Source organism: Saccopteryx bilineata, chromosome 8 (genome assembly GCF_036850765.1).
Source record: "Saccopteryx bilineata isolate mSacBil1 chromosome 8, mSacBil1_pri_phased_curated, whole genome shotgun sequence".
Classification (NCBI taxonomy): domain Eukaryota; kingdom Metazoa; phylum Chordata; class Mammalia; order Chiroptera; family Emballonuridae; genus Saccopteryx; species Saccopteryx bilineata.
This window is the reverse complement of record NC_089497.1, coordinates 53,085,059-53,106,775: the sequence shown is the minus strand read 5'-3', so window position 1 is coordinate 53,106,775 and position 21,717 is coordinate 53,085,059. Positions and strand designations below refer to the sequence as shown.

The 21,717-nt window shown below is 54.3% G+C and overlaps 1 protein-coding gene across 4 annotated transcripts in view; it reads left to right on the top strand.

The window, feature by feature from the left end:
• The window catches only part of MYLK (myosin light chain kinase), a 302,110-nt gene that overhangs the window by 205,642 nt on the left and 74,751 nt on the right, over nucleotides 1-21,717 (top strand). For 3 of the 4 annotated variants that reach the window (XM_066241755.1, XM_066241756.1, XM_066241754.1), the window contains 3 exons: nucleotides 3,630-3,701; nucleotides 4,132-5,228; nucleotides 12,866-12,982. In XM_066241755.1, coding sequence (XP_066097852.1) covers nucleotides 3,630-3,701; nucleotides 4,132-5,228; nucleotides 12,866-12,982 — 1,286 coding nt within the window. Of the gene's footprint in view, nucleotides 1-3,629; nucleotides 3,702-4,131; nucleotides 5,229-12,865; nucleotides 12,983-13,290; nucleotides 13,416-21,717 lie in introns of those variants that run through there. The other variant, XM_066241757.1, reaches the window with a different exon arrangement.

The window sequence follows — 21,717 nt, the reverse complement described above, 5'->3', positions numbered from 1 at the left end:
AGGGCGCGGGCTGTGGGCAGGGAGCCAGGCCAGTGGGGAGGGTCGCACTGGGCGGTCAGCAAGCAGACTGTCTGGGCCCAGCTGGGGACGCTCATAAAACTGAGACCGTCCCAATTGGAAGGGACTTCAGAAGTTATCTTGCCGCCTCCTCATTTAATAGTAGGGGAAACTGAGGTCTCAGGGTCATGGACTTGCTCGTGGCCACCCCAAGGCCCATGGTAGAGCCCAGATTAGAATCCTAATCTCCGTCTTTATATCAGATGCTCTTTTGTTCCTGTTTCTCCCATGGGCACTGGGCACCTGGGGGACATAGGAGATCACACTAGAGTCCCCAAACCCACGGCCCTTGCCCCTTCCCCTCCCAAAGTCCAGTCTCTTCATCCCTTTGGGAGGTGGGGGCCCTGGCCTTGGCTTTGTCCCCAGCTGAGAAGGAGCAAGTCAGTGGGAAGTTCTCCTGGGACACATGTGCCGGGCCTGCCAGGAGCCTCGCCCCCCCCGCCCCCTCCCTAGTGTTCTCCCCGTCCTGACAGAAGTCAGGCCCAGACCCAGGACAGAATGCCTTTCAAGGGGGAAGGCTGAGTGCTGGGGGGAGCCGGTCAGCGGGCTGGGGTGGCGGCACATTCAATGAGCGGTTTCTGCCTCCCCTTCTCTGCCTAGCTCTTCTCTCCTGGCCTAAAAGGAGAAAATGTCAAAAAGCTTCAGATTCCAACTGAAATATTTGAAAGGTTTTGGCTTTCCAGGAAATTAAATCTCTAAACTAATTTTTCCTATAAAATCCATTCCAGAGGTGGGAGATTTAGAGTGGGACAGGCTCCAAGGCTTTGCACCCAGAGTGGGTTTCTTATTCAGGGGTTGAAAGGTGGGGGCAGAGAGGGCTCTGTTGGTTAATAAAAGGTGTGGCTGATGGGGGGCGGGGTGGCCCCAGATCACCTGTGGCAGCACTTGGGCTGGGGAGGGGGAGGGGCTTCATCCTCAGCCCCTGCACGTACTTGTAACTGAGATAGGCAGATACCAAAGATGGCCCCAAAGGCTGTTCCAGCTGGTTAGATTGTCTCGTGTGTGGGTCCCAGGCAGCAGGCCTCTCTGACCTTTGTAGGCTTTGAATCGACCATGGTTTGCCTTAAAGGCTCTGCAGAGATTTAAGTTTCTGGCTGCCGAAATAGCAACCCCTAATGACTCAGTGGGCCAGCCATGGCACCCTGGGTTCTCCACCTTCCACCTGCCCTTCACGCTGCCCTGGTGGCTCCGGTGAGCAGCGGGCTACCTGTGCTCCCATCCTTGAGGACAGGCAATGGAAAACAACAGAACCCTTACCTGCGTCCCCCCCCCCACACACACACACACACGAGGTGTTAGAGCGTTCCTGCTCAGGAGTCAGGGCAGCCCACCATTGGAAGCTTCTGAGGAGTTTGGCCAGAGTAAAGCAGGGCCATCTGGTCAATGTCTGCTCCCGATTTTTACATCTGGGCTGTGTTCTACTTGTGACAGGAGGAAACTCAGTTAAGGAGATGTTGAAAGGGGCTCCCCGGAAAACACGGCCCTTGGGTGTACTGTCCTCCTGCTTCCCACCCACCCCACGCACAGGCCCCGCCCCGCGCCTGAAAGAAAGGGGGAAAAGGGCGGCCTGACTGGCCAGCAGTCTGGCAGAAGTGGGGTGCCTGGCACTGGATCTGCCCCCCAAATGGCCTCCCATGGTTATTCTACAAGCTGACCCAAGTTCCATAGCCTTCTGTGTTGAGTATTCAGGGTTCTTGAGGACTTCTCAGCCTTCCCAGGGTGTGGCACTATGGAGACTCCTAATTGCTGTTTGTTGAGCAAAAGGGCACTCTGGGCTGTCAAGCTTTCCAGACATGAGGCTCCCTGAACCTTGAATCTGTGCCCCAAAAGCCTGAGCATTGAGGACAGTGGCCAAGAGGGGACCCAGCAGATAAGAGGAGGGATGGGGACAGCAAGGATCAATCTCTTCTTGCTTCAAGCGGGTCCTAGTACTGGGGAGTGAGCAGCAACCCCAGGAGTCCCAGGAATCATCCGCCCTGCCATGGGCTGCCGGAGTCTGGCCCAGACAGAGCTGGCTCTCCACTGGGAGGGAGGCCAGGCCGAGCGAGGCAGGTGCCCACATACGTCTGCAGAGCCTGGTGGACAGTGCTCCTATGTCTGTCGTGTGGAGCGAGTGCTGCATGGTTACATGACCCCAACACGGACCTGCAGGCACAGGTGCCCACCAGGGTCGACCCCACATACGTGTGAACCCATGTGTGTGGTTCATCTATAGATACACACATAGACATGCGCATGTGCACGTGCACACGCACACACACACACATCCCAGCATAGATTTGTACTGGTAAGCACTGTCAGACAAGGTGGGAAGGTCTTACTCTTAGATTCAGATAGACCAATGGCCCCAACCTTTTCCCCCACTAGTTAGCTCTGTGGGTTTAGCAAATTACTTTACCTTTATAAGCCTCATGTTTCCTACCTATAAAAACAGTGCTGCCCTAACCTCACAGAGCTCTCGTGAGATTAAGCGAGATGGATTATGTAGGGACCTGTCGCAGAGCTTGGCGCGTCTGTGGTAGGAGGCAGGGCATGCGTCAGCCCCTGCAGCACTAGTAAGATGGCTGCATGCAGGGGAATGAGCGGGAGCTCGGGGTGCCAGCATTGCCTCCTCGCACACTCTGCCGAGCCTCTTGCCTCCCCTGCAAAATATTGGTGCCCTGTGCCTCACCGGGATGTTTGGGACCCCAGTGCTCCCACCCTTCCCTGGTCGGAGCAGGGCCTCTTGGCCGGTCAAAGCTCAGAAATGCCAGCAGATGGCAGCCTTGTGGGGCCGAGGGCTGAGCCATTGCTGTGAGTCTGCAGCACCCAAGCAGGGAATAGTGCCCCCCCCACCCTCGCTGAGCAGAAGGGCTTCAGGCCTCAGCTGGTTACAGGCACCAGCAGAGCTTGAACTGTTTTAACAGTGGGATGAAGTATACAGAGCCCTCCCCATCTGAAGGAAGGAGAGAAAGGGCCACCTACTAAGGAGACACCTGCTGGGTTTCAGTACAAAACGTTCTGGTCTCACGGTAGTAGCCAATGGGTACGATTGGAAGCTGTTTTCATTTCATGAGCAGGTGAAGGTGAAGTAGTGAGTGGAGGTGAGGGGAGACACTGAGGAGAGGGAAGTGTCCGCTCGTATTAAGGGAGCAGAATCAAACTCAAGGTTACTGGGCAGGCTGACCAAGGCCACCCACCAGCCCCATCGCAGCCCCAATCAGGTCTAGTCCTTACTCTTCTTCCAGTGATTGAGTTAGTTTTGCAATATACTTGCAGAGAAGTATTCCTACTTTGGATGCCTGTCTTAGCTGTTGTCCAGAAAATTCTGGCTTTTTTTTTTTCCTTTTTAAACAGGAGCAGAGAAAATAAAGGGTGAGCCAAAGGGGAGGAAGGGGCAAGCCCTGCCCTAGATCTAGGTCTGGGGTGGCTGTGTGGGGTTCTCAGCTAAGCCTGTGGCCCCGTCTTTCCTGGGGCCAGCAGCTAGCCTGCGGCCAAGCTCTTGCTCACCCTTCCCTCACCACAGCCCTCGGGCTAGGCAGGCCTTCAGCCCGAGAGCCTCTTGATCTGTTCTGATCCCTTGAATTCTTTAGGAACCCAGTTGGTGAATGCAGTTGCCAGGTGTCACTGATGCTGCAGGGCAGCCCTACCCGAGCGCCACTGCGGTGAGTGCCCCCCCGGGGAGCTGGCTGGCCAGGCCCGGTGCCACCGCCCACACACCTTCTCCTGGCCCGGGGGCCCAGCCCAGCGGCCCCAGATTGTTTGTGTCCTCCAGCTGGGGCTGCCCAAGCCAAGAGGGAGCATTGGAAGAGGAAAGAGGGAGGGAGAAGGGGGTGGGGGGGTGAATTTCTTTCTTTCTTTTTTTTTTTGCACACACCCTTATAAGGCTACTGAAGTCATTACCAATGTAACAAACTAACTCAGCAAGCAAGCTCCTCTCCCCAATGTTCCCTTCTATAAACACAACCCGGCGGCCCCCACCGTCCCCCCCTCCCTCCCGCCCTCCCTCGGGACTTGCTCTCCCCTGACGTTGTTTCTTTTCCACCCGGCCCCTTTTCCTCTCGCTCCTTTCCTTTCTCCCCTCACTGGCTGCAGGGGGAGGGAGCCTGGCAGCTTCGAGGGCCTCAGCGGCCGAGGAGTCGGTGCTGATGGTGGTGATGGTGCCTGCTATGGGACCCTGAGGCCCAGCTGGCCGGCGAGAGGGCAGGGCTGGCCGGAGGAGGAGGAGGACGGCGAAGGCGTGCGGGGGGTGCTGAAGAGGCGGGTGGAGACCCGGCAGCACACAGAGGAGGCCATCCGCCAGCAGGAGGTGGAGCAGCTGGACTTCCGCGACCTCCTGGGGAAGAAGGTGAGTACCAAGACCGTGTCGGAGGAAGACCTGAAGGAGATCCCAGCCGAGCAGATGGATTTCCGCGCCAACCTGCAGCGGCAGGTGAAGCCGAAGATGGTGTCCGAGGAGGAAAGGAAGGTGCACAGCCCCCAGCAGCTGGACTTCCGCTCCGTGTTGGCCAAAAAGGGGACTCCCAAGACCCCACTGCCTGAGAAGGTGCCGCCTGCAAAGCCTGCCACCCCGGATTTTCGCTCGGTGCTGGGCAGCAAGAAAAAATTACCAGCAGAGAATGGCAGCAACAATGCTGAGTCCTTGAATGCTAAGGTGGCAGAAAGTCCCAAGGTTGTGGGCAGTGCCCAGCCTTCAGAGACCCCGAAACCCATAGGCAACGCCAAGCTTGCTGAGACCCCAAAACCCATAGGCAACGCCAAGCCTGCTGAGACCCCCAAACCCATAGGCAACGCCAAGCCTGCTGAGACCCCAAAACCCATAGGCAATGCCAAGCCTGCTGAGACCCCAAAACCCATAGGCAATGCCAAGCCTGCTGAGACTCTGAAACCTGTGGGCAATGCCAAGCCTGCTGAGACTCCAAAACCAGCCGGGAAAGAAGAAGTCAAGAAGGAGGTTAAGAATGATGTGAACTGCAAGAGGGGGCACTCAGGAGCCACAGATAATGAAAACAGGCCAGAGAGCCGGGGGACAGCCCCAACCTTCAAGGAGAAACTGCAAGATGTCCACGTGGCAGAGGGTGAGAAGCTGCTACTCCAGTGCCAGGTGTCCTCTGAGCCCCCAGCCGCCATCACCTGGACACTGAATGGAAAGACACTCAAGACTACCAGGTTCATCATCCTGTCCCAGGAAGGTAACCGGGGCAGGGCTGGGAGGGAAGGGCCTTTGCATGGGGGTCCCTGCCCGCTCCTGTAGCCTGGGTCTCACTGGTCACCACTCAGAGCACTCACAGGACAGGTGACCCACGCAGGGGCTGTGGACACACTCCGTTCCTGGGGGGGTGTGGAGGGGAGTCTAGGTCTGTGGCATGGCACATGCCCAGATCTCGCCATCTGTCCAGCCCCATCACAGCCCCCCAGCAGTGGCCACTTAGAGTAGACAGGGCCTATGCTGACACCCCACGGCCCTTGCGTGGAGACGGTGCTGCACGGGCTTGGAAATGGAGGCACAGGGGCTGTTAGCGAGCAGAAGCCAACAGTTTTTGCAGCAGCATTGTGGGGGTTTGGGAAAGGGTGTGCAGTGACGAGATGGCACAGGCCTGTGATTTGGGGTCAACTGAAGTTCTGATAGCATTGTGGGTTTGAAGACCTGTGGGGGAAGCCGGAGGCCCAGACGCCCGGGGCACACACGCACCGGCGGACAGAGCCGCGCACTTCCTAATTTGGATGAGACTTTGTTTGCTGCTGTTCACATTCCTGGGTGGTGGGGAGAAGAGGGCGGCCTCTGAGTCCTGCCGTCTGGGGCCTTTTGGGGCCTGCAGTTTTCAGAAGGGCCAGTTTATACCTGGAGAAGCGATGGAGGTGAGAGGGGTATTTTCCCTGGACCCTCAGCTTGGTGGGATGCTTTTGTAAATCCCGAGCCTGGGAGAGAGCTCCCAGGCCAGCAGACTGGCCCACCCCCCGCTCTGGTGGCCTCGCTGGAAGAGAGTCAGGCCTGAGCTTGAGGCTGATGCTGGTGGCTCTGTGCAGAGCAGGATACCAAGCCCCCCGGGAAGTGGCATATTACCTCGAGGGGTGCAGAGCAGCACAGCAGAGGCCCAAGGGGACAGGTCCTGTCAAGTCTAGGTCAGCTGAGATACCAGAAACACTCCCAGTGTGTGGCTCTCCTTCCTGCCCTCCGACTGCACCTTCTCCAGCCCTTCTGACCCCCTGTTCTGCCTCCTTCCTTTTTCCTAAAAACCAGAATGAAGCACTTGAGGGTAGCAGTAGCCCCCTCAGCTCCTGATAAAACATCTCTCTTCACTCTGCATGTCAGACAGCAAATCTGAAACAGCTGAGCATTTTGAGTCTAAATGCTGAGTAGTAAAGAGGAAATTGGCCAGGAGAGAGAAAAATGTTTTAGTTTCTGCTACTGTGTTGACAGGTTAGCACCATACTGGTCGGGTCCTCCAGAAGTCATCTCAGCCGTCCCCTGCCTCTGCTGCCTCAGCTGCCACACGCAGGTGGACATGAGGATTACCATGATGGAGTGACATGTTCAGGGCAGAGGAAGCCACAGCCTTCCCTGTCACCCCCGTGGGCCCTTCTCAGTTGGAAAGTCTTTGGTAAAACTAACCCAAAAGTTTGATCAGGAGCATTTCCCAGATTGCCCTGTGGGACATCTCCAGGCAGGATGGAGGGAGGGCAGGCAGCTGCTATCCTCGGGACTTGTGTGGTCACACAGGCTCGTACTGTGTGACGTCCGTGGCCGTGCCAGCCTCAGGGAGACTGGTACCCAGACAGCTGAAGACGGTGCCCAGAGCTGGGCGGCTGCCCCGAGACCTGCGCGGAACCCGCAGAGCCACCAGCAGCCACTTACAAACAACCCGCTCAACTAGATAAGACAAGCAGACCTTGGCCCTGGTCTCAAAACCACACCTGAGCCATTAGACATTGGCTGTGCTGGCCAGGAGTGCCTGGGTCTGTTCTGTCTGCTGGTTACTGAGTGTTAAAGGGCCAGAGACCTGGCTGCACAGCATCACCACCCCCAGACCCCATCTCCAAGGGGCAGTTTCAGTCTAAAGCAGAGAAAGAAATGATCAAAAGAAGGACAGCACGAAGAAGTAATAGAGACTGGAGAAGGGAGGAGGAGATTGTGGGGACAGCCCAATCCAACTTTAAAAATATTCTAGGCCCTGGCCAGTTGGCTCAGTGGTAGAGCATCGGCCTGGCGTGTGGCTGTCCAGGGTTAGATTTCCGGTCAAAGCACACAGGAGAAACAGCCATTTGCTTTTCTATCCCTCCCCTCCTCTCTCTTTCTCTCTCTCTCTCTCTCTCTCTCTCTCTCTCTCTCTCTCTCTCTCTCTCTTCCTCTCCTGCAGCTATGGCTTGATTGGTTTGAGTGCATCGGCTCCAGGTGCTGAAGATGGCTCCATGGAGCCTCTGCCTCAAGTGCTAAAAATAGCTCAGTTGCAAGCATGGCCCCAAATGGGCAGAACATTGGCCCCAGACGGGAGTTGCCGGGTGGATCTTGGTTGGGGCACATGCGGCAATCTGTCTCTCTATCTCTCCTCCTCTCACTTGGAAAAGAAGAAAAAAAATACTCTAAATATTTGTAATTCTCCTTTGAAAAATAGAATAGCTGGCATATACTGAACATTACGTGCCCGACACTATCCTAGATGTCTTACACTTTTTGTGCATTTAATCTTCACAGTTACTGTACTCCCCATCTATCAGAGGAGTTAAGTACCTGCTCAGGGATATACAGCTGGTTAGTAACAGCTGGGATTTGAAAGCAGGCAGTTTCGATGCCTAGACCACTATGATATTACCTCTAAGTTATTGTTGGCATGTCAGCAGGCTGGTGCAGCTGAGGAACCTTGCATGATCGATCAGCTCACCAAGAGTACTGTCTGTCAAGGAGAAGTGCTAATGGCTACTCCTCAGCACTGTCAACAGTGGTCAGGAAGCTCAAAGACTGGTGGTACCCTGAGGCTTGGCAAATATCTAGTATTTTCACTGCAAGAAGCAGACCCTGAAACAGGCCTGTCCGTCTTGCCACGGTAGAGAGAGTGACTCATCTCAAAATATCAGCCCCACTCTCTTGTTCGCCATTCCCCCTTCAGAGCTTTCCTTTCCAAGTCTTCATGAGTCTGGGTTCCACAGGGACCCTGGAGAAAGCCCACCTGAAAGCATTATCAGTGGCCACTTCAGCAGGCCCCACTGCAGGGAGCAGGGCCCTCGAGAGGTGTGAGCGGGTCTGCTGTCAATAGAAAGAGGACACACACTGAACAGTGATTAAACCATCCCAGTCAAGTGCGTATGATGAGCTTCTGGGGGGAGGAGGCGAGGGAGCTGAGTGCCGGGGCTGCTGCTGGTGAGAGAGCTGGGCCTCGATCAGAGCCTGAAAGGCAGGCCAGGGCTCCAGCCTGGAAGAGGGGACGTATGGGCTTCCCAGCAGGGGCACAGCTGCAGCGAGCGCGGGCTGCAGAGGGAGCCATGGCCTCATTCCACCCTGCATTATGCGGGGCCGCTCTGTTCCACAGGCAAAAGGGAGCCATAAAAGAGCTTTGAATCGGAAGCAAGGTACCCAACGCTGGAGTTTGGGGGGCTTGATCGACTTCGTGCCCAAAGACCAATAAGGAGCCTGCTGGAGAGGTTTGGGAGAAAGGGGGCGAGGCCTGAGCTAACCAGGTGGGCCTGGGCACAGGCAGGAGACACCCAGTTCAGGAAGCAAGGGCAGAAGGAACAGAGCTCGCTGCCTGGCTTGGAAGGATGGGGGTAGAGGGATAAGGAAGAGGAAGGCGTGGAAGACCACTGGGTGTCAGTGTCTGAGTGCCCGGGGTCACAGTGAAGGCAGCAGTGAAAACGGGGAAGCTCTGGTCTGAGGTGGTCTGTAGGAGAAGGTCTCCCTCCACACCCCACAGTGTCCTCTCCACCCACCTTCCTGCTTGGAACTCTTCTTGCTCCACTGCGGTGAACCCGTGCTGTCTTCTCTTCTAAGATCGAGATTCACTTCCTCCAGGATGCCTTCCGAGACTGGCATCCCTGGCCTTTGGCCATGAGAGACTCGTGTTCTCCTCCCCCACATCAGCACGTGTGTCTGGGCACACTGCTAGTGGGTGCTCTGTTGATCAGTTTCAGGAGGCTTCTCTGACCCTGTCACTTGGATAGGGCTTGGAGCCACAGGCCCCCAGAACCACCCCATTTAGTGCCTAGGAGAGCAGAGAAGGTGTGACGGCAGCCCAGCCAGTTGGAGCGTCGTTAATTCTCAGGGACATGTGGAGGTGTCCCCGCTCTTCTTGCATCCCCCAGAGCTGCAGGGCGCCTGGTGTTCGCGCACAACGCTGGCCTGCCCTCCCGGCCTGCAGCAGCACTCCCCGGGCTCAGCCCAGGGTCCGAGGCCAGTGGGCCAAGGGGCTCTGTGCTGCCCACAGGGGCTTTCATCTTCGGGCCTTGTTCCCTGTGCCCAGGCCAGACTTCTTTCCTGGCAAACATTTCTCCCTATCTAATAACCAGGATTCATTTTTCTTGCTGTTATCAATCGATGATTCATTTTTAATTGCCTTCAATGCGGGTTTTTGCCAAAGCTCTTTCAGAACCTGTACAAGTTCATCCTATTTGTAGTATGAACACAAGGATTTATGTAGAACCTACTATGTGTGAGGCAGTGCTCTAGCCCTGTTCCTTGTAGGCATTGTGGATTCGCACAAAGAACTCCGAGGTAGGAAGGGATTTTTCCTTTAAGAAACTGCAGGCATACCTCCAAGTTACTGTTTCCAAACCACTGCACTAAAGCAAGTGTGTTGCAATAAAACCAGTTGAATCTTTTTGCTGGTGGAGGGTCTTGCCTTCGGTTTGTACAAAATGTACCATCTTTGAATCCTAGTAAAGCGAAATGCAATAAATGCGGTGTGCCCATGTGTTATCTTTTTCAAGGCAGTTATATTTGACTAAATGTTTGTGACTTTCTTTTGCATAAATCTTACCAGGTCACTTGCTACAGAAATGCACCTTCATCATTCTCAGAATGCCAGTTATTTTTTTATACTGTGACTGCATTCCATGCTAAGGGAAAACAGTCATAATATGGTCACTGCCCTCTGAGGCTCGTGTGGGGGCCATGCAGAGGTTTTAGCAATGGCCTTGAGAGCCGTGTTTCGATGAAGATGAGTTCAGAAGAGGCTCATCTAGGGCTGGGAGTGCTTAGGAGTGACAGGGAAGGCACCGGGCCTGAGGGGGTGACCTGGACTGAGTGCCCTGTCCAGACCTGCCAGGGGAACCAGGCCCTGCTGACACGGGCAGCCTGGGAGCGGAGTGCAGGGCTTCGGACTGCCGCCTCCCACCGTACACACCGTCTTCTCCATACCCCACGCCTCGGGAGGGCGCAGGCGGGGGATCTGCGGGCTTCGCGGCCAGGATATGCTCTCCCCGGGACAGTTCCAGCAGGGCCATTCATTACATTCCTGCTTCTGTGGTAACTGCGCCCATCCCCCGCACCTCCCTCTCAAAATTCCCCACCAGGCTAAGGCTTCTCAAAAAAATTGCTGGGAAACGTCTCTTTCTTCTGGAGGTCAGGAATAAGCTGTCCCACAGGAAATGCCAGATTCTTCCATCTGAGCTAGCTGAGGCCCCAGGCCTGCCTGGGGGCCCTCCCCCAGCCCACGCCTGCGGCCAGGGGTCCAGGCTTTGAGCAGCCTGGAAAAACTGCTGCTCTGATGCTTTCCCTGGTAGGAGTGAGAGGGCTGTGGTCTGAACGCCCCACTTCTCCTGGTGGTCTCACTACTGTCTTTGTCGTTTGTGCCATTTTGGTTTAAGGCTGAGGCAGCTGGAGGCCTGGGCCACAAGGCAGCCCAGACTGCAGTGGCATGTGCCCTGGGAGTGGGGTGTCCTGCTCGCAGAGCCTTCGCCTCAGACTGAGGGGAGACTGCGTGATGGAGCTGGTTTCCTCTAAGCCTCAAGATCTGGGGCCAGAGATCATCTCAGCCTTCTCCTGCCCCCCTAAATAAAGGGAAATTTCTCTGGAAGATAGTTAACCTCACTCCTCCATTCCTGGGCCTTACAGTTCCTGGCCATGGCCGGGAGGAGAAGCAGAAGAGCTTCCAGGCCCCAGGTGGTCAGTAGGACTGAGTTTCCCTTGTTTTGTTTTTAATACAAGCAAAAGTTTGTTTAGAAAGTCACAGAGGTAGAAAAAGTGAGCCAGCTGGGCTGCATGGGCTCAGGAAACACGTTACAAAGGGAAAAGGAGGGCCCTTGGAGCTTAGGAGAGGGCGAGTCAAGGTGCAGCCTTGAGGAGGAGCGGGAAAGGGTGCAGGGTGCTCCAGAGAGAGGAAGACAGAGAGAGAGAGGAAGAGAGAGAGAGCGAGAGAGAGAGGGGAAGAGAGAGAGCGAGAGCCGAGGTTTCCCTGTTTAAGCACACCCAGGTGCCGAGAAGTTCAGGGAACTATATATCAGGGCTCTGCTTTTTCTTGCAACCTTAGTGAGGTTCTCTGGGCAGAATTGACATCATCCTTCCTCTCTCTAAGTATCCTTCCTTGTATTTGTTGCTCAAGTCTGTGCGTTTGACTAATCGAGATGAGGGTACTTTTTGAGATGAAAGGTCCCAGTACTTTCAGCGATCATTTCTATAGTTCATTCAAGATCAAAGGCCCTTTGGGAGTCATGCCTGTCAGCCTCCCTTCTGGCTGTGCCATCTGCACATACACCTGGGTGGGATACCACAGCTCTGCCCACCCAGGACCAATGGCTTGTGCCAGGCAGTGGTAGGAGGGAGGTGGCCAAAGCCAGGGCTCCAGGCAGCAGGGTACACCCAGCTCTGGTTCTCCCCCTCCTTGTGTGACAGCTGTTTCCCTGACAGCTCAGGCAGCTCTGGGCAGGATGTCATGCTATTGGCTTGTTGTGTGTCTCAAGGTAGGAAACAGGGTACTGATTGCTGCCCACCTACCTGGCCCAGCAGGCCCAGTCCTCAGCTGGCCTCTCCCACACCTGAAGGGAAACTCCCATAGGGGACCCCCACAGAAGGATCTGGCCATGGAGAGACCCAGGATGGGTACGGACCAGATCCCAGATCCTCATGCTCAGCCTGAGTCCTCCTTCCCCCAGCCAGGCCAGAGAGGTGTGTCCTTGGGGAGAGAAGGCCATCTCCAGCCCTGTCTGAGGTGACCAAAAGACCGACACTGAAAGGAGACAGCTCCAAAGTGCCTCTCCCCCAGCCCGGTGCCCTTTATTGGCCACGATTCTCAACTTAGATACCATTCCTGAAAAACCAGCTCCCAAATCCCAGGCTAAAGTCACCTTCCTCTCCTAGCAGATCTCCCCATAGGCCAGTGCCCCTGCTGGACAGGGACCCCGCCCCCTCCCACCGACCTCTTTGTTCAAAACTCCTTTCTAAGGTGCGGTCCCAGAATCACTGCTACAAGCTGGGCAGCGCTCCCTTGCCTGCCCCTGTTTCTGACAGATCTGTAAGCTGTGCCTGACTACGCTTACCTCTCCTGATGATGCCCGTGTGTGTGGCCCGTGTCCGTCTGCCCCTTTGCTGTATTAGATGGCAGAGACCATTCTTTTCTCTCCTCTGTATGTTTTTATGTCCTCAGAAGAGAACTCTCCGGAAGGAGGTGAGGGTGCAGGAGGAAGTATTGAATATGTTTCGGGGTCAGTTATTTTGGACCTGGTTTATCAGCGGAAAGTGCCCTGGCTTTAGTGGGGAGAGGGGTTGGTTCCCACAGGGCTCTGACTGCTGGGCTCTCAGAGGCTGCCCATGCGAGTAACCCTTGCCGACTGCGCTCCAGTTCCAGGACCGGAATTGCACCCATGCCTGGTCCACTCAGCGGTCCTTCCTCTTCCTCTCCAGGCTCTCTCTGCTCCGTCTCCATCGAGAAGGCACTGCCGGAGGACAGGGGCTTGTACAGATGTGTCGCCAAGAACAGCGCCGGCCAGGCCGAGTGCTCCTGCCAAGTCACTGTGGACGGTAGGTTGGGCCCACCCCCTGCCGTCACACGGTCCCACTTCTCAGACACGGTCCCTTCCCACCACGTGGGGACAGAGCCGCGCGCAAGGCTGCCACCCCTATCCAAAGGATTCCTCCTGTAGGTGTCAAGCCATCTTTTGCAAAAACATGACAGGAAGGAAAGTGGGAGTCCTCCTTGATGGTCCTGCGTGGCCTCAACCCCACTCCTGGCTGGGAGGGAGAGCAGCTCACCTGTCGCCTCCCCCGGCCTCGGCCCCGCCCCACAGAGCCTCGCTGACCAGAGGCCGGCACAGGGCAAGAGGCGGCAAGACACACCCACAGGAAAATGACTGCATAGTATTTTACAAGCCACAACAAACAAGTGGCAGTGCTGGCAGGGCAGGCCGTGAGGAGGGAGCAGAGTGGGGTCCATGTGGGGAGACTTCTGGAGCCGGTAAGTTGGGACTGTCTTTCCGTAGAGGGGACAGAGCTGCCTCTGTAAGAAGGAAAAGGTAAAGTAGCCCAGCAGAGGGAGGAAGGGGAAGAGACGTGGGGACAGAGGCCTGCCAGGTCTGAGAGGAGCTTCCGTGTGAGCACCGGCTGTGAGGAGTGGGGATCTGCCTGAGAAATGCAGGCAGTGCGTGTGTGACTCCTCCTTCTCCCCCGCCCTCCTTTACAGACTAGAAAGCCGGGGAGTGGGGGGATGTCTCTCTCTCTCACACACACACACACACACACACACAGAGAGGGAGGGAGAGCATCCTGCCTATGGTCCCCGTCTCATCCTATTTCGAGCCAAGCCAGGGCCAGAATCCCACTGGGACGCAGCCCACCACCCTTTCTTTTCATTTGTTATTTGCTTAGAACTGTTTTAAAAAAGGGTCGTTTGGAGAAAACAATTTCTTGTCCTTGAAAGACTAGTTAGTAACCTTCAGTGACAATATTTAAAAACAGTAAAAAAGACTAGTTTTGTTGTTCTTACTGCTGAAAGTGATCATTTGGGTTCAAAATTCTAATTATTTCATTGTTGTACCGTAAGGCAGGGGTCCCCAAACTTTTTACACAGGGGGCCAGTTCACTGTCCCTCAGACTGTTGGAGGGCCGCACTATAAAAAAAACTATGAACAAATCCCTATGCACACTGCACATATCTTATTTTAAAGTAAAAAAACAAAACAGGAACAAATCCAATATTTAAAATAAAGAACAAGTAAATTTAAATCAACAAACTGACCAGAATTTCAATGAGAACTGTGCTCCTCTCACTGACCACCAATGAAAGAGGTGCCCCTTCCGGAAGTGCGGCGGGGGCCTGATAAATGGCCTCAGGGGGCCGCATGCGGCCTGAAGGCCGTAGTTTGGGGACCCCTGCCGTAAGATATGATCTCTGTCTCTGTTCTGGATTTTACCATCTGATTTCCTGGTCACAAAAGCTGAGATCTGTGATATATAATGAATGAAAGAGAATCTTAAAAAGAAAAATATTTTCAAAAAATACATGCAGTAGCAACACAAATTAAACTGTCAATACCAACCGTAAAGCTGAAATTGTCAAATATCGTGCATCAACCTTGCATTCTGCGAGTGGATTGGCCACAGGGGCTCTGAGTCTAAGGGAACAGATTTAATAGGTTCAGGTGTCTGGTCACTTCAGAGGGGAGCTGGAAACACGTTTTGAGGCTCTGAGAAGTGGCTGCTGCTGCTGGTTACTTACTCCTGTGTGGGACCTGGGGCATCACCCGCTCAGGTAGATCCTGCTTCATTCTATACAAGTGCAGCAGTTAAAAAAAAATAGGGTTTCTGGAAACTTGACCCCAGAAGGTTTATTTCTTTATTTTTTTTAAAAAAAATTTGATTTATTGGGATGACACTGTTCAGAATCTTATTTTTAACAGCCCACTACTCATGTTGGCCCCATGCTGGTTCCATCCAACCTGTAAGGAGGCTCAGCCTGCTAATGTGATTGTCCGCTTTGGACCCCTCCCCCTCCCCCCCCCCACCTGGCTTCGGAGCCCTGTTTACACTGCTGGCTGAAGGCAGGACAGCAGTCCTTCTCCTTATCTGCAAAATGTCAGCGCCTTTGCGAGAAACAGCACATGGTTTATTTTTAAAACCAAACATTGTTTTCAAAATAATTTTAAGTAAAATTTCCTTTTCTCCTACAGAATATATTTGGGGGTTCTTTTTTTTTTTTTTTTTTTTAAGTTTTGGGCTCCATTAACTTTAATTTCTAAAAACAAAAAACGTTTGGGAAAATTCATTCTGCAACTTATGGGGCTTTTTCTTTCCCCCCCCCTAAGTTGGTCTCCTTCTGGTTCATTTTCTTGTCTCTCCATCAGTCTTGATGAGCTTCGTTATCTATCTCTAGTTTCTGTGAAGAGGCCTCTGCCGGATTTGGCCTCAGACCGCGGTTGGCAGCCAGGTCTTTGGAGCAGAGCTAGGAAAGGGGTCTGAGGTAGACCAGCTGAGATAACAGGACTGCCTCTCAATTAGTTGGGTTTGTTTTGTTTTTTCAAAGAGACAGGGGCACCACCCTGACCCTGACCCCTTCTGTTTTCCCTGTTGCTATCCTGGGAGTACCTCAGTGTCCTGCACGCAGGTGGGCTTCTTGCCACGTTAACGGCACTTTTCCTTCAGAGAGCCCCCTCTGGGCAAGTAGTGACGGAGTGTAGCCTCCTCTTGGCTCCCCTGCCTTTCCAGCACGAGTGTAGCCTCCTCCTGGCTCCCCTGCCTTTCCACACCGTTCCCCTCCTGGGCCCAGTCATCGGGGTCATTTCTGGTCCTGGTCTGTCTCCAGGCTCAGTGCTCCCTCTTTCCGAGGCAACAGCACTAACCTAGAGATCCCAGTGGCCCCGTAAACCCTTTGAAAATTATGGACAAAATTGTATGTGTGTGGATGAGAGCATTTTTGTAAAGAAAGGATCCCTGGTTTTAAACCAAACTCTCAAAATGAGTCATAAATTAAAATACGTCGAAGAACTACTTGCTATAGAAGGCAACCATGAATAACTTTTCAAGTCACAGTGGGGCCTTCTAGCTCTCTCCCTCTGCAGCTGCCTGCCTGATCTCTGGGTAGGACACATCCTGCATTTCCCCCCCTGAGGGGCAGGAGGTCCCTGCCCACTGGGCGTGGGGAACACAGCTGATTCTGAGGTAAGGCAGGCTTCCCCCTGCCAGTCAGCAGGGCCCTGCCCCCTGACAGCACTGTCACTCACACAGCCAGTGCCAAACGCCGCTAAGACTGCGTCTGTGGCCAATATAATGGTACCCTGTAAGAGCTCATAAAATGACTTTGGTTCATTGACTGTTCTGTATTAACCACACTCACTGTTTCTCTCTCATGATAAAGGCAGAGGGAGATAAGCAGATCTGGCCATTTTAATCCTGCTGTTTGAGTCTCTTCCCTAAGAAAAGGGGTGCTTTGTGCATTCTTTCTTTTGTAATTTTCCCATTGATTTGTGAGAGAGAAAGAGGAAAGGAGAGAGGGGGCAAGGGAGAGAAAGAGAAGGGAACATCAACTCATTGTTCCACTTAGTTGTGCCCTCGTTGGCTGCTTCTAGTATGTGTCCTGTCTGGGGATTACACCTGAGACCACTGGGATGATGCTCTATCTACTGAGCTACGTGGCCAGGGCTGCACACTTTGATTATGGTCACATGGCCCTTTCTTTCAAGTGTGGCAGAAGGCAAGCGTGAGCTTGCACCACAGAAGGAATCTGAAGCCCAGAGCAGGTAAGGACTTGCCAGAAAACACCGGGAAGAGAAAAGGCTGACCCTCAAGGCCTGACTCGTGCATTTTTAGTTTATGACTAGCTGGACAGAGTGTCTTCCTCACTAAGAAAACTGAGGCTCAGCAAGGCTCCGCAGCCTTCCCTGGTTACAAGGACAGTACGCAGGCAATGCAGTGTCTCCGGGTGTCCCTCATCTTGACACACGCCCTTTGAGCCACCCTGCACAGGGAGTTACTCGGGCAGGACTTGAACCTGGGTGTGTCTGCTTCTGAAGCCTTTCACGAGCTCGTATGGCCTCCTGTCTAGTGAATAACATGGCAGTGTCCCCTCTCCAAGAATTCCAGGTGTCCCTTAGTAACAGCCCCTCCTGTTGGGAGGTCCTTTGCATATCTGGTCTGAGCGATCCATTTCCTCTTATTTTGACCCAGGTGGGAGGTGAGGAAGCTTTTTAGGCCAAATCCCAAAACAGCAGTCAGGAGACACCTCAGTGCCCTCACCCAGCCCTTGCCCAGCCCAGGCCGCCCTCCCCAGCCAGCCTGGCTAGGGACATCTGACCTCAACTGCTGGTGAGATCAAGGGCTTCATGACCAAGGAAGGTTGTGCACGTGTGTGTTAGGAGATGATATTCCAGTGGGCACCCACCCATCACTCACTCAAATATGTGAGTGCCCATTCTGGGCCAGGCACTGCTCCCGGAGCTGAGGTTAAAAGCAGTGAAGAAAATAAGTTTCTACTCTCAGGGACTTTCTAGTAAGGGAGAGACAACAGATATGTCATAAAATCTCAGGCAATGTCACATGCTTGCAAAAATGTCACATGCTTGCAAAAAGCCAAGGGATAATGGGGGAGGGAAGGCTGCTTTGGAGAAGAGGGCTGTGAGGCCTGTCAGGATGTGACATTTGAACAGAGACCTGAAGGAAGTGAGGGAAGGAGTCCCAGATGTCGGAAGGCAGAAGTGATAGTGAGAGCAAAGCCCTGCGGCCTTGCCAGAGGTGGTGAGGAGGCAGATGGCTGAGCCTGAGTCGGGGGCAGTGTGGTGACTAGTGTGAGGCCTTGCCAGAGGTGGTGAGGAGGCAGGTGGCTGAGCCTGAGTCGGGGGCAGTGTGCTGACTAGTGTGAGGCCTTGCCAGAGGTGGTGAGGAGGCAGGTGGCTGAGCCTGAGTCGGGGGCAGTGTGGTGACTAGTGTGAGGCCTTGCCAGAGGTGGTGAGGAGGCAGGTGGCTGAGCCTGAGTCGGGGGCAGTGTGGTGACTAGTGTGAGGCCTTGCCAGAGGTGGTGAGGAGGCAGGTGGCTGAGCCTGAGTCGGGGGCAGTGTGGTGACTAGTGTGAGGCCTTGCCAGGGATGGTGAGGAGGCAGGTGGCTGAGCCTGAGTCGGGGGCAGTGTGGTGACTAGTGTGAGGCCTTGCCAGAGGTGGTGAGGAGGCAGGTGGCTGAGCCTGAGTCGGGGGCAGTGTGGTGACTAGTGTGAGGCCTTGCCAGAGGTGGTGAGGAGGCAGGTGGCTGAGCCTGAGTCGGGGGCAGTGTGGTGACTAGTGTGAGGCCTTGCCAGAGGTGGTGAGGAGGCAGGTGGCTGAGCCTGAGTCGGGGGCAGTGTGGTGACTAGTGTGAGGCCTTGCCAGAGGTGGTGAGGAGGCAGGTGGCTGAGCCTGAGTCGGGGGCAGTGTGGTGACTAGTGTGAGGCCTTGCCAGAGGTGGTGAGGAGGCAGGTGGCTGAGCCTGAGTCAGGGGCAGTGTGGTGACTAGTGTGAGGCCTTGCCAGAGGTGGTGAGGAGGCAGGTGGCTGAGCCTGAGTCGGGGGCAGTGTGGTGACTAGTGTGAGGCCTTGCCAGAGGTGGTGAGGAGGCAAGTGGCTGAGCCTGAGTCGGGGGCAGTGTGGTGAGACATGAGGTGGCGGGCCAGCACCCCGAGCGCCCAGCCACGCAGGCTGCAACAAGGAAACTGGGTCTCCCTGCAAGTGTGATGGGACAGCACCGAGCATCTTAAGGGACACCCGGGTGGCTGTGTGGTGACCGGACCCAGGGGGTGAGCGGGAGAGCAGGAAGACCCTCTGGGAGGTAACTGTGATAGTCCCGGCAGGAGACAATGGCAGCTGAGGCTCCGTGGAAGAGGTGGGACATGATCAGATTCATGAGCTATTTTGGTGGTAGGGCTGATAGGATTTGCTGATGAATTGGAAATGGGGAGAAAGGGACATCAAAGGCAACTCTTAGTTTTTGCCGGAATACGTGCAGATCAGGGCTGGTACCACCTAGTGAGATTAGAATGCCAGAGTTGGGGAAACAAGCAAGAGTTCCTTGCATGTGAAGTTGAAGATGCCCATTAGACATCGAGGCGGACACGTCACATAGCATTTAGATGCATCGGGTTGAGGACAGAGGCCAAGATTGGAGATAGGAAGGAGAACCATGCACACATGAGGCCATCGAATGCCCTGGGATTGAAGGAGGTCCCTGAAGAGTGGCTGTGGATGGAGCAGGGAAGGAGGCACATTCGTCAGGGAGGAGGGCCGCACAGACATCTGTGAAGAAGATGAGGGGGACTGGAAGAACTCCAGGAGAGAGGGGTGTCCCAGAAACCTAATGATCCATCAAAATGGATCATTTTGGTAAGACAGGAATGATGGTGATCAATGTGTCAAATGCTGCTGCCAAGTACAATACAATGGCTTGAGTTTGGCCATTGGATTTGGCAGGTGGAGCTCATTGGTGACTATGACAAGGGAGTTCCAGGGAGTGATAGTGAAAAAGCCTGACTTGAGGCACACGGGTCTCAGTGTTTGCTGCAGGCCACGCAGCTGATCACTCACCGGTGGGAGTTTAAACCCAAGCCTCGGCTCCCTAACACGGAGATCCGCTGAGCCTCTTCTGACGTTGCTGCACAGACTCCGCCTCACCTTGTTTCGTTGGCTTGGTCCTGCCATTCTCAGAAGCCGGCTCCCATTTTCACATTTATTCTTACTAGCATTACAGGCAGCTAATTTGTATTAGTTTGAACTAAATAAAATCGGCGTTTTAGTCGGTCAAAAACACTTGAATATTGGTGAATAGTATGGCTTAACATGAAACAAACATGCCAGGCACAGATAAGCACGCAGTAAATGCCAGCCCTGACTCTACGTCCCGCTCGGCCCTCTGCTGGGGCGCTGTTACTGTCGTTTCCGGCGGAAAAGGTCTGGCAGCACAGCCAGAAAGGACCTGCTTCCTAACCAAGCTCATGGTTACGCCAGCAGGCTGCTTGCTCTTGGGCAGAGAGGGAGGCCAGCCCCTCTTCCTGCCCCATCATGGGGCTTCTGAAAACTCGGACCCCTTCCCAAACGCCTCCCCACACCTCTTTTCCCCACCTAGGGGTAGAACTCAGGGAAGCAACTCCTGGGGGAGAAGAAAAATGCCCTGAAGGACGAGCCCAGGGTGAGGCTGGGAGTGCAGGGCGAGGCGCTGTCCATAGAAGGCCCCGTGTTCCTCTGTGTGGTCGCCCCTCACATGCCCCCCTGCCGTCTTCAGGGCACAGCCGGACCAGCAAAGGACTCCAGGCCTGGGGCCCAGATCTAGAAATGGAGTTCAGTTTCATCACCAACTGATTAAAATAGACAGAAAATACAAGCCGCTCTTAAACTTTTATTACTATTATTTTTATCCCCTGGGCGGCTGTGCGCACAAAGCTGGTTTTGATTAGGCCCATGGTCCTGGAGCCCACTCCTCGCTGCGGTTCTCAGGGAGGTCTAGTGGCTCGTAGTGTGTGCACAGCCCCCATGGGGTGGGGGTACAGGGCTGCAGAGGAAAGAAGGGCTCCAAATTAGGTGTGGGCCTGATCTGAAAGGGAAAATGAGCCCCTTTCCTCATGGCCAGATGGAACAATAAGGTGCACAGAACATCTGAAAACCAGGCTCAAGGCACATGGCAAGGAAGGGCCCTCACCTGACACTTCCAGCACCTGACAGCTGAGGACCAACACAGAGGCTTGAACAAGCAGAGGTGCTGGTCAGGGCGGGCTGTCTGAAGGTGGGGAGTGTGCGAGCAGATTTGGAAGGAGGCGAGGAAATGTGGCAAACAGGAGCAGTCACCTTTCTGTTCTCCAGAGCACTATTGCATGCATCCTCTCCTTTGAGCCTCGTAACAGCGTGGGGTGGAGAAAGTAGATGTCACTCCCTTTGTACAGATGTGGAAACAGAGACGCAGGGCAGTTGGAATTATTTGCCCATGATCCCAAGATTACTAACGACAAAGCCCAGACTAGACCCTCCAACAGCACCAGGAGAGAAGGAATCTCAGGCCCTCTCTCCCTTCTTTCAGGAACCCAGGAAAACTTGGCTTCTCACCCTATGCTCGGTTTACCCATTAGTTTAGAAACAAACAAACAAACAGAATAAGCCCTGATCCTTCTTTGTTTTGTCGCCCTCCTCTGGCGCCCTGGAGCTCATTGTGAGAAAGTTGGCAGACTGATGGGGCGAAGGAGCGCTGTCTGTGCAGGGTCTGCCCTCTCCTCCTTTTCCTTAAAAAGCGGGAACAGATGAATTCCGGGTGCACCTTTCTTTAAACTGTCATCAGTGCATGTCAGAAGTGCTGGTCTTGAAAGAAGGAGGGCTGGGAGGCCTTTGGACCAGGGGGCATGGACTTACCCCCATGCACTGCTTTTGACACCCTCATCCCCAATATCAAGGGAAACCTGACAGCTTTTCCTGCCTCTTGGAATAGTCCCTGAAACTCTCTCCCTGTGCCCCAGCCCCACTTCTACACACACACACACACACACACACACACACACACACACACACACCAGCAGTTTTCAACCTGGTGACATGTTAGTATCATCTGTGGAGCTCTGGACAGCATTGGCACCCAGGCCCTGACCCAGACCCATTAGCATTAAACCAGGATCTGGGGACTGGGGTACCCAGGTACAGGTACTTTTTTTTTTTTAAGTGAGAGAGTAGGTACAGACAGGGACAGACATAGAGACAGGAAGGGAGAGAGATGAGAAACATCAACTCATAGTTGTGGCACCTTGGTTTCTCCTTGATTGCGTTCT